General features: G+C 45.7%; 1 protein-coding gene across 2 annotated transcripts in view; it reads right to left on the bottom strand.

The window, feature by feature from the left end:
* Positions 1-17,099, bottom strand: part of chd7 (chromodomain helicase DNA binding protein 7) — a 106,574-nt gene that overhangs the window by 69,260 nt on the left and 20,215 nt on the right. For both annotated transcript variants that reach the window (XM_041802586.1, XM_041802585.1), the window contains exons 4-5: positions 717-861; positions 320-451 (exon numbers count right to left, since the gene is read on the bottom strand). In XM_041802586.1, the coding sequence (XP_041658520.1) occupies positions 320-451; positions 717-861 (277 nt within the window). The remainder of the gene's footprint in view (positions 1-319; positions 452-716; positions 862-17,099) is intronic.

Genomic DNA, 17,099 nt, shown 5'->3' on the forward strand with positions numbered 1-17,099 from the left:
CACAAACGCTGAGCACTAAAGTATTCTGTTAGCGGTCTGTCCACATAAACGTAAGGATGACCATTAATCCACGTCTACAGTCTGCTAATATGACACAGGCTTTTTCTGCTGCTGCCTTCATCAGGACAGAACTGTGTTAGTTTTATGTTAAAGTTGGTATTCTTCATTTCTTTCAGACAACGTTGAGATAAATTCTAAAACTCTATGAATTTGTTGGAAAAAGCAGTGTGACTGTGCGTTTACTGTTTACCCACATATGAGCCTGGGGTCTCAGCAGAAAAAAACCCTAATATTGAGGGAAAAGCAGAGTTAGTTGTACCTGCTGTTGTGACGATGATGAAGGTGACTTGGGTGCTGGTGAGTCATCCCCGCTGTCGTCGTCCTCTGAGATCCTGAACTCCAGGTCCTCTGTGTACCTCTTCCTCTTCACCTGACGGCTGGAGCGGCGCTTCTGATAAACAGAGGGGAAACAGAGGTATCAGCGTTTCAGCTGTCCTCTCAATAACCTATGTGACTGATATTTGGTGGATTTGCTAACTGGATGGGATTCATAACTTACAGTCATAGAAAGACATTTAAAAACTGTGGTTACCAAGTTACTTCTACTCTATCTCTAAAGAAGGCCGGTGTAAAACCTGCACCTTCACCTGTAAAGGATTCATGGCCTCTGCCTGTTTGTCAGGCTTTAATTTTAGCAGCACATCATCAGCCCATACCTGCACACCATCATCATCTTCCTCCTCAGGAGGTGACGTGGGCGGAGACTTTATCTCAACATCTTCACTGACTGAAGACTCTCTCTTCCTCTTTGAATCCTTTTTAGCAGCACTCGTCCCGTCGTCAGTCTCAACCTTCTTACTGCTGGAGAAGAGACAGGAGAAAAACTAAATATTAACAAACACACCTTTAGTCATGGGGTTACCCTCTGCACACATGTGTGGGATTCACATATGCACGTGTGTGTCTGTGTGTGTGTGTGTGTGTGTGTGTGTGTGTGGGTGTGTGTGTGTGTGTGTGTGCATGCGTGCCTGGCTATCCCAGGGCGGTCCCATATTTGATTTATCCATTTAGAAATCATTAGTGTGCCTCAGGCTCTGGCACACAGGGGGTTAATATGATGAAAGACTGGGAGGAGGTGGAGGGAGCAAGGGAACAAGATGGAGAGATACAGGCAAGGCAGGAAGAGAGACACAGGGAGGAAGGGAGGGAGACAGAGAGAGACAGGCAGAGTGAGGGACAGAGAGAACAGGGGGAGGGGCTGAAAGGCCCCTGGGCTCCTTCTAATCTCTGGCATGGAAAAAAGAGAGGAACTGACTATCAAACAGTGTGTATTCACACCATGGGAGTGGGCTGTGGACCCTCAGAATCCCACCTGTCTGTTTAGAAAGCATCCAGACGAATTTAAATACAGAATATAAAAACTCAATCCCATGAATCTAACAGAACACGTTTTTAGGGTTAAGTGACTGAACATTTTCAGGGTTTTTTTAAACTAATATCTATTAATTGATCTTTTAACATCGGCCGTCTCCTCACTCGCCTCTTAAAGCCCTTATGTTTGAATCTTACCACCTAATCGTTTTATTTTGAAATCATTATGAACATGAGCTGGATATCTCTTCCTCAGACGTAAACTTCCACCTGTGCAGCGCGAGCGGCAGAACTCTACAGGTGACCCGGTGGAGAGCGCTCAAACCGCTGCTGCTACACGTCGCAGGTCATCATCTGACGTGCTACGGTCCAGAGGAGCGCTGCCTCAAACCCCCGGAGATGCTCCCTACAGCGTGCTTTATCAGACTACATCGGTCAGGCCCAGTCGTGTCAGACTGGAGCTTTCCTGATGACAGACACGGATTCTGGACAATCCATGCTCTTTACAAGGTTATCAAACTGGTGGCGTTACAGCATTTCTCATTTCAAGTGTGACTCCATAAAACAAGGAATAAAAACATCATAATGACAGAGAACTACCAGAGGCCCTAAATCCTGATTGGTCTGAAGGCATGGTGGCTTTAACCACGTGGTTTCCTTTTTTAAATTTAAACTCTTTAAGTCATGTTCACACTTTCACCTCATACAGTATAACTCACTAAGCCTCTAATGTTCATGTGAAGTAGAGTAAGAAGCCGCTGGCAAATCTGCACCTGTGGTTTGTAAATCCACGCATAAGATGATCTAGATCAGCTGTTCTAGCACGGGACCCACCCACAAAAAAAAATCTACAACACACACTTGGTTAATTGAATATGTTACAGTTTGGAGAATAATGGACAAAAATACATGATATAAAAAAGAGAGGACTTTTTTCACCCTCTTTTCTCATCATTATGTGAAAGTTTTTACCAATGTTGCAGAGATCATGAGAAATTACTTCATTATCATAGGAAAATTAGCTTTATTTATTGCAAGAAAAGGGGATAAATTAGTTGAAATACTAAAAAAACAATTAAATTTAACCAATTTCACAGTAAATGGTAAAATAAAAAGTATCCATGCATGTACACTGAGGACTCCAGGACTTTTTGCCACTAATTTTTTTACAGACACCTATTCACAACCCACTGAAAAACTGCTCAGTGATCCACTTTTGGGTCCCAATCCACCAGTTGAGAAACACTGTCCTTGACTATGGGGACTATTTCATAAATTGTGCACACAGATTATACACTACTTAAAAGAAGCAATGCATTGTTTGGAGAAAAATGAGATGGGGTACCAAACAAAACACAGGGAGCTCAAAGTGTTTACTTTAGAAGTGACAGTCACCTGCTCCACCCTGAATGATTTTAGCTGATCATGGAGGTCTAGTTTTCTTACAAACAGAAGAAGAAACCTGAAGAAGCTGGAAAAAAACAACACGTATGCATGTGAAACACAACATCCAGTGTGGCCCGGACACGTTACACCTAACGAAGCAGAAACCAGAATCTGCTGCTTTCTTTCTTACATTTCCCAGACGTGAACTGAACAACCACTTCAGATCTTGAGGGACTGAGCTGTCACTCAAAAACATGCTGGCCAATAGGGATACACCTCAGAGAAGCCCGCCCCCTAGGGCTGGACAATTAATCAAAAATCAGATTAAATCACATTACGGCCTGCTGCAATTCTCAAACCACAGAAGGTGCAATATTTATTTAACCCAAAATTTGAGTCAAAACATCGGTTTAATTTTCTTTTTCTTTTTTTTTGTGGCAGAGATGTCATGTGTTTTTCAGAACTGCCCTGGTGTCATCTAAAATTATGTTGTTATAGTTTAGAACGATTTATTGCTTGTGTTTGTTGGAAAATACATAAAATGACAAACTTAAGGAGTAAGCACATCTCAAATCGCAATAATGGGGAAAAAAATTGCAGCTAGACTATTTTCCAGAACTGTTCAGCCCTACCTAGCACATGTGACATCTGTGTCAGAAAGGAAGCCAAAACTCACAAACTCAGGAACAAAGTTCAGCAGGAAAACTCACAAACTGAGGAACAAAGTTCAGCAGGAAAACTCAGAAACTCAGGAAAAAAGTTCAGCAGGAAAACTCAAACTCAGGAACAAAGTTCAGCAGGAAAACTCACAAACTCAGGAAAAAAGTTCAGCAGGAAAACTCACAAACTCAGGAACAAAGTTCAGCAGGAAAACTCAAACTCAGGAACAAAGTTCAGCAGGAAAACTCACAAACTCAGGAACAATGTCCAGCAGGAAAACTCAGAAACTCAGGAACAAAGTTCAGCAGGAAAACTCACAAACTCAGGAACAAAGTTCAGCAGGAAAACTCAGATACTCAGGAACAAAGTTCAGCAGGAAAACTCACAAACTCAGGAACAAAGTTCAGCAGGAAAACTTACAAACTCAGGAACAAAGTTCAGCAGGAAAACTCAAACTCAGGAACAAAGTTCAGCAGGAAAACTCACAAACTCAGGAACAAAGTTCAGCAGGAAAACTCACAAACTCAGGAACAAAGTTCAGCAGGAAAACTCACAAACTCAGGAACAAAGTTCAGCAGGAAAACTCACAAACTCAGGAACAAAGTTCAGCAGGAAAACTCACAAACTCAGGAACAATGTCCAGCAGGAAAACTCAGAAACTCAGGAACAAAGTTCAGCAGGAAAACTCACAAACTCAGGAACAAAGTTCAGCAGGAAAACTCACAAACTCAGAAACAAAGTTCAGCAGGAAAACTTACAAACTCAGGAACAAAGTTCAGCAGGAAAACTCACAAACTCAGGAACAAAGTTCAGCAGGAATACTCAAACTCAGGAACAAAGTTCAGCAGGAAAACTCACAAACTCAGGAACAATGTCCAGCAGGAAAACTCAGAAACTCAGGAACAAAGTTCAGCAGGAAAACTCACAAACTCAGGAACAAAGTTCAGCAGGAAAACTCAAACTCAGGAACAAAGTTCAGCAGGAAAACTCACAAACTCAGGAACAAAGTTCAGCAGGAAAACTCACAAACTCAGGAACAAAGTTCAGCAGGAAAACTCACAAACTCAGGAACAATGTTCAGCAGGAAAACTCAGAAACTCAGGAACAAAGTTCAGCAGGAAAACTCACAAACTCAGGAACAAAGTTCAGCAGGAAAACTCACAAACTCAGGAACAATGTTCAGCAGGAAAACTCAGAAACTCAGGAACAAAGTTCAGCAGGAAAACTCACAAACTCAGGAACAAAGTTCAGCAGGAAAACTCAAACTCAGGAATAAAGTTCAGCAGGAAAACTCAAACTCAGGAATAAAGGTTGAGCAGGAAAAAGTGAGGAGAGCAGACATCGGATGACTGAGGGGGGAAGAACAGGAACGTCAAACAAGATTTAAGGATAGATTACTGTGTGACACTTTGACATTTTTCTCCATCTGAACTTTTTGTTTGCTTCAATCACATTTTGTACTTAGTTTTGTTTTATAAGTTTTGTTTCAATCTTTCCAAAACAAAATTCATTCCTTAATTGAGTCGAGGCTCTGTCCACACAGAGATGAAAACAATCCATTTCTTTGATATTTTTAAAACGTTTTCTGTAGACATGGCGCAGTTTTAAGAAACCACCAAACCACCAAACCACTGGAAACAACTGCAAACTGACTGTAGTGTATCTGCCAGGCATGGAGGTGGCGCTGTAACGCTGCCACACCAAAAACAGAGAAGAGATTGTGGAGAACGTTGTCCTGGCTGCCCTTCTGTTTGTGGCGTTACTGGTCTCCATGACCGTCTGTAGCTGGCGGTGGTAGCAGTAGATTCTGCTGTCGGAGCCGCACGAAGCTCATTGGCTTCTGCTGTTATTGTTGTCGGAGGGGTTAGCACGTGTTGGCTACAGGGGCTATGACATGATCGCTTCAGAAAAGACGTGCTTGGTTTTACACACAACAGTGGTGTTTACAGGTTTGTTCACTCTATGACCCACTTTAAGAAAGTAGCGTTTTCAGGCTCACAAACCACCTGTTCTGCCAGAAAGAAACACCGATACCATAAAAAACTTGAGCAGATACTCCTAATCATCTCCTATACTCCTGTACGATGGGTTAGAACTATTTCATATCCATCAGTTAAATCACATTCCTGATATACTAAAGACATGTTAGCATGTTATTAGCATCACTCTAATTTCTACACTGACTTGAACGTATCGTATTGAACTCTTTCAGCTCGTTTAGTCCCCATAATTTCTTATTTTGCTGATGTCACCACCCTTCTCTGCAGTGGGTATTATACATTTTTAACTAAAGGGACAAACTACCAAGTTTTGGAACAAAATTCAGCACTGATCTGAGTTTTTTCTCAATTCGATAGTTTAATGGGTATCTTGAATGTCCCTATGGATCCGTCGATCCATTGATGAGCTTAAACGTTATTGATTTGGGGGTTTTTGAAAATACTCAACCAGGTCTTTAAGGGTCCAGGTTTTGATCTCCATCCCTACATATAAACCACTCTGGGTTTGTGCAGTCCCACCTGGAAAAATGCAAAGTTACCTTCAGGATTGACTACAGGCAGACAGTGGCTTATATATGAATACAATCGTTCTTTAACATCAGCCCTACTAACACGTGAATATTCAGACATTTTCAATGATAAAACCTAAAGAGTCAAACTAATACCTAGAGCTGACTGTTTGGCATTTTCACTGCTGGAAGCTGATTCTGTCAAACGCTGTGGCATTTTGCAGGACAGCGATTAGTAAACAGGACAAAAAAGCGGTTGTTGGAGTTCTTAAAGCAATAGTTTGGTAATGAAATGGATTTAGAAGCACTGACAGAAGTGGGAGCATGAAGAAGCTAGGAGAAAGAGAAGAGAGAAGGCAGCCAAGTGTGTGTCTGTGTGTGTGGGGCCAGATGGCTCCAGCGTGTGGCGACCAGCCAGAGGAACAGGTGCAGGTCACATGACCAGCCGTTTCCACGGAGATGGTGATTGCTCTTGGCGTGAGGATGAAAGGAGAAGGGCCCCAGGGACAGAGAGGGGGCAAGAGACGTAGAGAGAGAGGAAGTGAGCAAGCGAGCAGGAGGGAGAGACGCGCGGAGCATGGGAGGGAGCGAGCGGCTTCGGCACAGGGCTGGAGAGAGAGATATCCAGGCATATGGTGCTGCAGAGGACGGCACACAGATACTACATTTGTGCTTTGTTCAAGTCCAACTCAGCTCCTAGAGCCGGTCAGAGAAGGAGCCGCGTACACACGGAGGTTCTGCAGCAGTGCTGAAACCAAGTTCTGCTCTGGTTCTCCTCCACATTCACATCAGTGACAGCCTTAAACTGAGCGTGCCAAATCACACTTCAACCACAGGCACGGCCACAGACACCCATACTACAGACACTCATATCACCACAGACACCACAGCCACACACACCCATACTACAGACACTCATATCACCACAGACACCACAGCCACACACACCCATACTACAGACGCTACACATCACCACAGACACCACAGCCACAGACACCCATACTACAGACGCTACACATCACCACAGACACCACGGCCACACACACCCATACTACAGACGCTACACATCACCACAGACACCACGGCCACACACACCCATACTACAGACGCTACACATCACCACAGACACCACGGCCACACACACCCATACTACAGACACTCATATCACCACAGACACCACGGCCACAGACACCCATACTACAGACACTCATATCACCACAGACACCACGGCTACACACACCCATACTACAGACACTCATATCACCACAGACACCACGGCCACAGACACCCATACTACAGACACTCACATCACCACAGACACCACGGCCACAGACACCCATACTACAGACGCTACACATCACCACAGACACCACAGCCACAGACACCCATACTACAGACGCTACACATCACCACAGACACCACGGCCACACACACCCATACTACAGACACTACACATCACCACAGACACCACAGCCACAGACACCCATACTACAGACGCTACACATCACCACAGACACCACAGCCACAGACACCCATACTACAGACGCTACACATCACCACAGACACCACGGCCACACACACCCATACTACAGACACTCATATCACCACAGACACCACAGCCACACACACCCATACTACAGACGCTACACATCACCACAGACACCACAGCCACAGACACCCATACTACAGACGCTACACATCACCACAGACACCACGGCCACACACACCCATACTACAGACGCTACACATCACCACAGACACCACGGCCACACACACCCATACTACAGACGCTACACATCACCACAGACACCACGGCCACACACACCCATACTACAGACACTCATATCACCACAGACACCACGGCCACAGACACCCATACTACAGACACTCATATCACCACAGACACCACGGCCACACACACCCATACTACAGACACTCATATCACCACAGACACCACGGCCACAGACACCCATACTACAGACACTCACATCACCACAGACACCACGGCCACACACACCCATACTACAGACGCTACACATCACCACAGACACCACGGCCACACACACCCATACTACAGACACTCATATCACCACAGACACCACGGCCACAGACACCCATACTACAGACACTCATATCACCACAGACACCACGGCCACACACACCCATACTACAGACACTCATATCACCACAGACACCACGGCCACACACACCCATACTACAGACACTACACATCACCACAGACACCACGGCCACACACACCCATACTACAGACACTCATATCACCACAGACACCACAGCCACAGACACCCATACTACAGACACTCATATCACCACAGACACCACAGCCACACACACCCATACTACAGACACTCATATCACCACAGACACCACAGCCACACACACCCATACTACAGACGCTACACATCACCACAGACACCACAGCCACAGACACCCATACTACAGACGCTACACATCACCACAGACACCACGGCCACACACACCCATACTACAGACGCTACACATCACCACAGACACCACGGCCACACACACCCATACTACAGACGCTACACATCACCACAGACACCACGGCCACACACACCCATACTACAGACACTCATATCACCACAGACACCACGGCCACAGACACCCATACTACAGACACTCATATCACCACAGACACCACGGCTACACACACCCATACTACAGACACTCATATCACCACAGACACCACGGCCACAGACACCCATACTACAGACACTCACATCACCACAGACACCACGGCCACAGACACCCATACTACAGACGCTACACATCACCACAGACACCACAGCCACAGACACCCATACTACAGACGCTACACATCACCACAGACACCACGGCCACACACACCCATACTACAGACGCTACACATCACCACAGACACCACGGCCACACACACCCATACTACAGACACTACACATCACCACAGACACCACAGCCACAGACACCCATACTACAGACGCTACACATCACCACAGACACCACGGCCACACACACCCATACTACAGATGCTACACATCACCACAGACACCACGGCCACACACACCCATACTACAGACACTCATATCACCACAGACACCACGGCCACAGACACCCATACTACAGACACTCATATCACCACAGACACCACGGCCACAGACACCCATACTACAGACGCTACACATCACCACAGACACCACGGCCACACACACCCATACTACAGACACTCATATCACCACAGACACCACGGCTACACACACCCATACTACAGACGCTACACATCACCACAGACACCACGGCCACAGACACCCATACTACAGACGCTACACATCACCACAGACACCACGGCCACACACACCCATACTACAGACGCTACACATCACCACAGACACCACGGCCACACACACCCATACTACAGACGCTACACATCACCACAGACACCACGGCCACACACACCCATACTACAGACACTCATATCACCACAGACACCACGGCTACAGACACCCATACTACAGACGCTACACATGACCACAGACACCACGGCCACAGACACCCATACTACAGACGCTACACATCACCACAGACACCACAGCCACACACACCCATACTACAGACGCTACACATCACCACAGACACCACGGCCACACACACCCATACTACAGACACTCATATCACCACAGACACCACGGCCACACACACCCATACTACAGACGCTACACATCACCACAGACACCACGGCCACACACACCCATACTACAGACGCTACACATCACCACAGACACCACGGCCACACACACCCATACTACAGACGCTACACATCACCACAGACACCACGGCCACACACACCCATACTACAGACACTCACATCACCACAGACACCACAGCCACACACACCCATACTACAGACGCTACACATCACCACAGACACCACGGCTACACACACCCATACTACAGACACTCATATCACCACAGACACCACGGCCACAGACACCCATACTACAGACGCTACACATCACCACAGACACCACGGCCACAGACACCCATACTACAGACGCTACACATCACCACAGACACCACGGCCACACACACCCATACTACAGACACTCACATCACCACAGACACCACGGCCACACACACCCATACTACAGACGCTACACATCACCACAGACACCACGGCCACACACACCCATACTACAGACGCTACACATCACCACAGACACCACGGCCACACACACCCATACTACAGACGCTACACATCACCACAGACACCACGGCCACACACACCCATACTACAGACACTCACATCACCACAGACACCACAGCCACACACACCCATACTACGGACACTCATATCACCACAGACACCACGGCCACACACACCCATACTACAGACACTCATATCACCACAGACACCCATACTACAGACACTCATATCACCACAGACACCCATACTACAGACACTCATATCACCACAGACACCACGGCCACACACACCCATACTACAGACGCTACACATCACCACAGACACCATGGCTACACACACCCATACTACAGACACTCATATCACCACAGACACCACGGCTACACACACCCATACTACAGACACTCATATCACCACAGACACCACGGCTACACACACCCATACTACAGACACTCATATCACCACAGACACCCATACTACAGACACTCATACCACCACAGACACCACGGCCACAGACACCCATACTACAGACGCTACACATCACCACAGACACCACGGCCACACACACCCATACTACAGACGCTACACATCACCACAGACACCACGGCCACACACACCCATACTACAGACGCTACACATCACCACAGACACCACGGCCACACACACCCATACTACAGACACTCACATCACCACAGACACCACAGCCACACACACCCATACTACAGACACTCATATCACCACAGACACCACGGCTACACACACCCATACTACAGACACTCATATCACCACAGACACCCATACTACAGACACTCATATCACCACAGACACCACGGCTACACACACCCATACTACAGACACTCATATCACCACAGACACCCATACTACAGACACTCATATCACCACAGACACCATGGCTACACACACCCATACTACAGACGCTACACATCACCACAGACACCACGGCTACACACACCCATACTACAGACACTCATATCACCACAGACACCACGGCTACACACACCCATACTACAGACACTCATATCACCACAGACACCCATACTACAGACACTCATACCACCACAGACACCACGGCCACAGACACCCATACTACAGACACTCATACCACCACAGACACCCATACTACAGACACTCATATAACCAGACCAAGGTCACACACATCCATACTACAGACACTACATATCACCACAGACACCATGGTCACACACACCCATACTACAGACACTACACATCACCACAGACACCATGGTCACTCACATCCATACTACAGACACTACACATCACCACAGACACCATGGTCACTCACACCCATACTACAGACACTACACATCACCACAGACACCATGGTCACTCACATCCATACTACAGACACTACACATCACCACAGACACCATGGTCACACACATCCATACTACAGACGCTCATATCACCACAGACACCATGGCTACAGACACCCATACTACAGACGCTCATATCACCACAGACACCATGGCTACAGACACCCATACTACAGACGCTACACATCACCACAGACACCATGGTCACTCACATCCATACTACAGACACTACACATCACCACAGACACCATGGTCACACACATCCATACTACAGACGCTCATATCACCACAGACACCACGGCTACAGATACCCATACTACAGACACTCATATCACCACAGACACCTGGGCCACAGACACCCATACTACAGACACTACATATCACCACAGACACCACGGCTACACAGTTATCTGTTCAGTAAATACAGGTTTTATCTAACAGGGTCCCCAGCCCTGGTCTGGACCTGTACATCTGTACACTCTGTCACTGTTTTGGTTGAGAGCCCCCTAGTGGTGGAATTTTACTCATAGTACTGTCCACCAGCTATGAATGCAGACAAGCTTGAAGTGAAAGTGAAGGAGAAGAGTCCAAAAGTTTCCATATGGAATAAAATATCTACATTTATGACCATTTCAGTGGAAGCAACATTTAAGAGTAATATTTAAAAAGGAATTAATCTCTTTTTATTTGTACAGTGGAGCTCTCTGGCACCTAAACACAACACTTACAGCTCTGTACTGACAGTAAAAGAAAACATTGACATTCCATCCGTAAGGGTCAGGTAGTTTGACCATCCACTGTGATATACACATCAATAAATTCAGTTTTCTATGAATGCTGACACAGCAAAGTAAATTAAACTGGGAATAACAGTCTGGTACGGTCTACAAAGGTGATAAAGACATTGAAAAATCTGGAAGGGTGGGGCCAAGGGACACCTGCAGATGTGATGAGTCATACCCTACACACGTGCTGTATTTGCACACACGTCTGCAGACAAAGCAAGGTGCCTGCATGCACGTCTGGCTTCTTTGTTTGTATTGCAAACAAATCACCCCTCCGTACACACAACACACCGAGGGAAGGGTGTGGCAGCTGAGATATTTATAGATGGACTTCCTATGAGAGAGGGAGAGGAAGCAAGAGAGCAAATGAAGAGATGGATAGGAAGAGAATGCAAGGTCAAAGGAGAAAAGTGAGCTATCAGGTTCTCTCTGGATGACCCACTCATGCACACAGACATGAGTGGGTATGGCTAACCTCACATGGATCCTGAGACAGTGGAGCCAGGAATACAACCTGCCGTGTTACTTTGTCCTACTATTTAAACCAGAATTCACATTCCCATTCATTAGAAGCTAAGCTCTGCAGATTTAAACTTCATTATGAAACTGTCAGAACATGTTCTGATGCCACAGCAGACGTTAAAATAACAAAGGAAGAGAGAGAACCAACATAAAAAGACCAATATTCATGGATTCATATGCACTTGCAGTTCTTATGTTTTCTTTTTTTTATGCGGAAAATAACCAGTAGCTCCTCCTACCGACCGCACTTGGCAGCCATTTTGCTTGTAGTTTTCTTGCAACACAAGTCAAACAAAACCAGATTTTAGAAGTTCAAGAGACGCCAACTGTTCGAATGAGCAGAATGGGAGTAAAAAGGGGGAATGGGATGGGATTTTTCTGACTCTGGTTTGGGACTGGGATGGGACAGGACTACTGTTTTATCGGAGTGGGATGGGTATGAGAATCCTCCCCCGGGTTGCCCTCTCGTGCTATCAAATGGACTTTTAAGTGAAGAACTGTATACTTCTGTTTTTATATCTAGTGCCCGAACACTGAGCAGGGTGAGATGAACTCTTCCTGGCAGAGTTGATCAGATCCAGTTCAAAATCAAGTGTACCACCAGTAGAGATGACTGATGAAAAATCATTCTACTAATGTGCAAAACTCAAAGATTATAGCCATGACAAGCCCCAGATTTGCTTTTTTGCACCTAAATAAGAATGAGTATTTGTGTAATGGGAGATAAATGAAAGCAGTGCATAGAAACTCCAGTCTTTAAAGTACTAAATGACAAAATTAGGACTCTAAAGATTTAAAGACAGGCTGTATCTTATAGAGTAAAACCTGACAACTGTAACTCCAAACTAAGATTAAAAAATAGAAACTCAAGAGCTGAAGAGAAGAGTAAAACATGGAGGAGAAGAAGAACAAACCCTTAAACCAGCAGCTTGAAACAAAAAAGATCCTGAGAGAAGATGAGAGAATGGGGCGGGTTCAGAGGTTAAAGGATGCACTCTTCTCCTAACTCATGGAGGCATTAGGGAGCAGGAAAGAGAAGGAAGAACCTGACAAGATAGTGTGGTGACTACAGCAATCCACCATTTTAGAGTAGCTAACAGCCATTATTATGCTAGACATGAGTGCTAACCTCAGACTAAGACCACTGAGACAGGGCTGGCCAGGACGTTTGCTACACACCTGCTGAGGCCATTGACTTTGTGGCCTACTATTTATTAGGCGCCATTTTCTGCCATTCATTAGAAGCTAAGCTCTGCAGATTTAAACTTGCATACATGAAACTGTCAGAACATGTTCTGATGCCACCCCCACAGCAGACGTTAAAATAACCCAACATAAAAGACCAATATTCATGGATTCATATGCACTTGCAGTTCTTATGTTTTCTTTTTTCCTAGAAAATAACCAGTAGCTTGTGTGGTTGGCAGGAAAGCTTGTAGTTTTCTTGCAACACAAGTCAAACAAACTACACTCCCCACACCAGAAGCAGCCCACACTTCCTCCAACCAACGCGAGCAACAACGCTTTCTGAGAAGCAGCACGGCGAAGGCGCTCAGTCACGTGAGGCCAAACGCCACTGACCAAAAATAAGACAACGGTCCATCTGTCGCAGATTTTAGAGAAGTTCAAGAGAGAGAGCATGACAGAAGAATCAATGAGAGAAAAGTTGTAAAAACTTGGAATGGGATGAAAGGACTGACTCTGGTTATGGGACTGATGGACAGGACACTGTTTTATCCAGACATGAACCACTCCACAGTCACACCACCATCACAACACTGGACTAGTCTACATGATCACCATCACAACACTGAACTACTACAGTCACATCACCATCACAACACTGAACTACTACAGTCACACCACCATCACAACACTGAACTACTACAGTCACATCACCATCACAACACTGAACTACTACAGTCACACCACCATCACAACACTGAACTACTACAGTCACATCACCATCACAACACTGAACTACTACAGTCACATCACCATCACAACACTGAACTACTACAGTCACATCACCATCACAACACTGAACTACTACAGTCACATCACCATCACAACACTGAACTACTACAGTCACACCACCATCACAACACTGAACCACTACAGTCACATCACCATCAAAACACTGAACTACTACAGTCACATCACCATCACAACACTGAACTACTACAGTCACATCACCATCACAACACTGAACTACTACAGTCACACCACCATCACAACACTGAACCACTACAGTCACATCACCATCAAAACACTGAACTACTACAGTCACATCACCATCACAACACTGAACTACTACAGTCACATCACCATCACAACACTGAACTACTACAGTCACATCACCATCACAACACTGAACCACTACAGTCACACCACCATCACAACACTGAACTACTACAGTCACATCACCATCACAACACTGAACCACTACAGTCACACCACCATCACAACACTGAACTACTACAGTCACACCACCATCACAACACTGAACTACTACAGTCACACCACCATCACAACACTGAACCACTACAGTCACATCACCATCAAAACACTGAACTACTACAGTCACATCACCATCACAACACTGAACTACTACAGTCACATCACCATCAAAACACTGAACTACTACAGTCACATCACCATCACAACACTGAACCACTACAGTCACACCACCATCACAACACTGAACTACTACAGTCACATCACCATCACAACACTGAACTACTACAGTCACACCACCATCACAACACTGAACTACTACAGTCACACCACCATCACAACACTGAACTACTACAGTCACACCACCATCACAACACTGATCTACTACAGTCACATCACCATCACAACACTGAACTACTACAGTCACATCACCATCACAACACTGAACTACTACAGTCACACCACCATCACAACACTGAACTACTACAGTCACATCACCATCACAACACTGATCTACTACAGTCACACCACCATCACAACACTGAACTACTACAGTCACACCACCATCACAACACTGAACCACTACAGTCACATCACCATCACAACACTGAACTACTACAGTCACATCACCATCACAACACTGAACTACTACAGTCACATCACCATCACAACACTGATCTACTACAGTCACATCACCATCACAACACTGATCTACTACAGTCACACCACCATCACAACACTGAACTACTACAGTCACATCACCATCACAACACTGAACCACTACAGTCACATCACCATCACAACACTGAACCACTACAGTCACATCACCATCACAACACTGAACTACTACAGTCACACCACCATCACAACACTGAACTACTACAGTCACACCACCATCACAACACTGAACCACTACAGTCACATCACCATCACAACACTGAACTACTACAGTCACACCACCATCACAACACTGAACTACTACAGTCACATCACCATCACAACACTGAACTACTACAGTCACATCACCATCACAACACTGAACTACTACAGTCACATCACCATCACAACACTGAACTACTACAGTCACATCACCATCACAACACTGAACTACTACAGTCACACCACCATCACAACACTGAACTACTACAGTCACATCACCATCACAACACTGATCTACTACAGTCACATCACCATCACAACACTGAACTACTACAGTCACATCACCATCACAACACTGAACTACTACAGTCACACCACCATCACAACACTGATCTACTACAGTCACACCACCATCACAACACTGAACTACTACAGTCACATCACCATCACAACACTGAACTACTACAGTCACATCACCATCACAACACTGAACTACTACAGTCACACCACCATCACAACACTGAACCACTACAGTCACATCACCATCAAAACACTGAACTACTACAGTCACATCACCATCACAACACTGAACTACTACAGTCACATCACCATCACAACACTGAACTACTACAGTCACATCACCATCACAACACTGAACCACTACAGTCACACCACCATCACAACACTGAACTACTACAGTCACATCACCATCACAACACTGAACCACTACAGTCACATCACCATCACAACACTGAACTACTACAGTCACACCACCATCACAACACTGAACTACTACAGTCACACCACCATCACAACACTGAACCACTACAGTCACATCACCATCACAACACTGAACTACTACAGTCACATCACCATCACAACACTGAACTACTACAGTCACATCACCATCACAACACTGAACTACTACAGTCACATCACCATCACAACACTGAACT

Source organism: Cheilinus undulatus, linkage group 13 (genome assembly GCF_018320785.1).
Source record: "Cheilinus undulatus linkage group 13, ASM1832078v1, whole genome shotgun sequence".
NCBI lineage: Eukaryota > Metazoa > Chordata > Actinopteri > Labriformes > Labridae > Cheilinus > Cheilinus undulatus.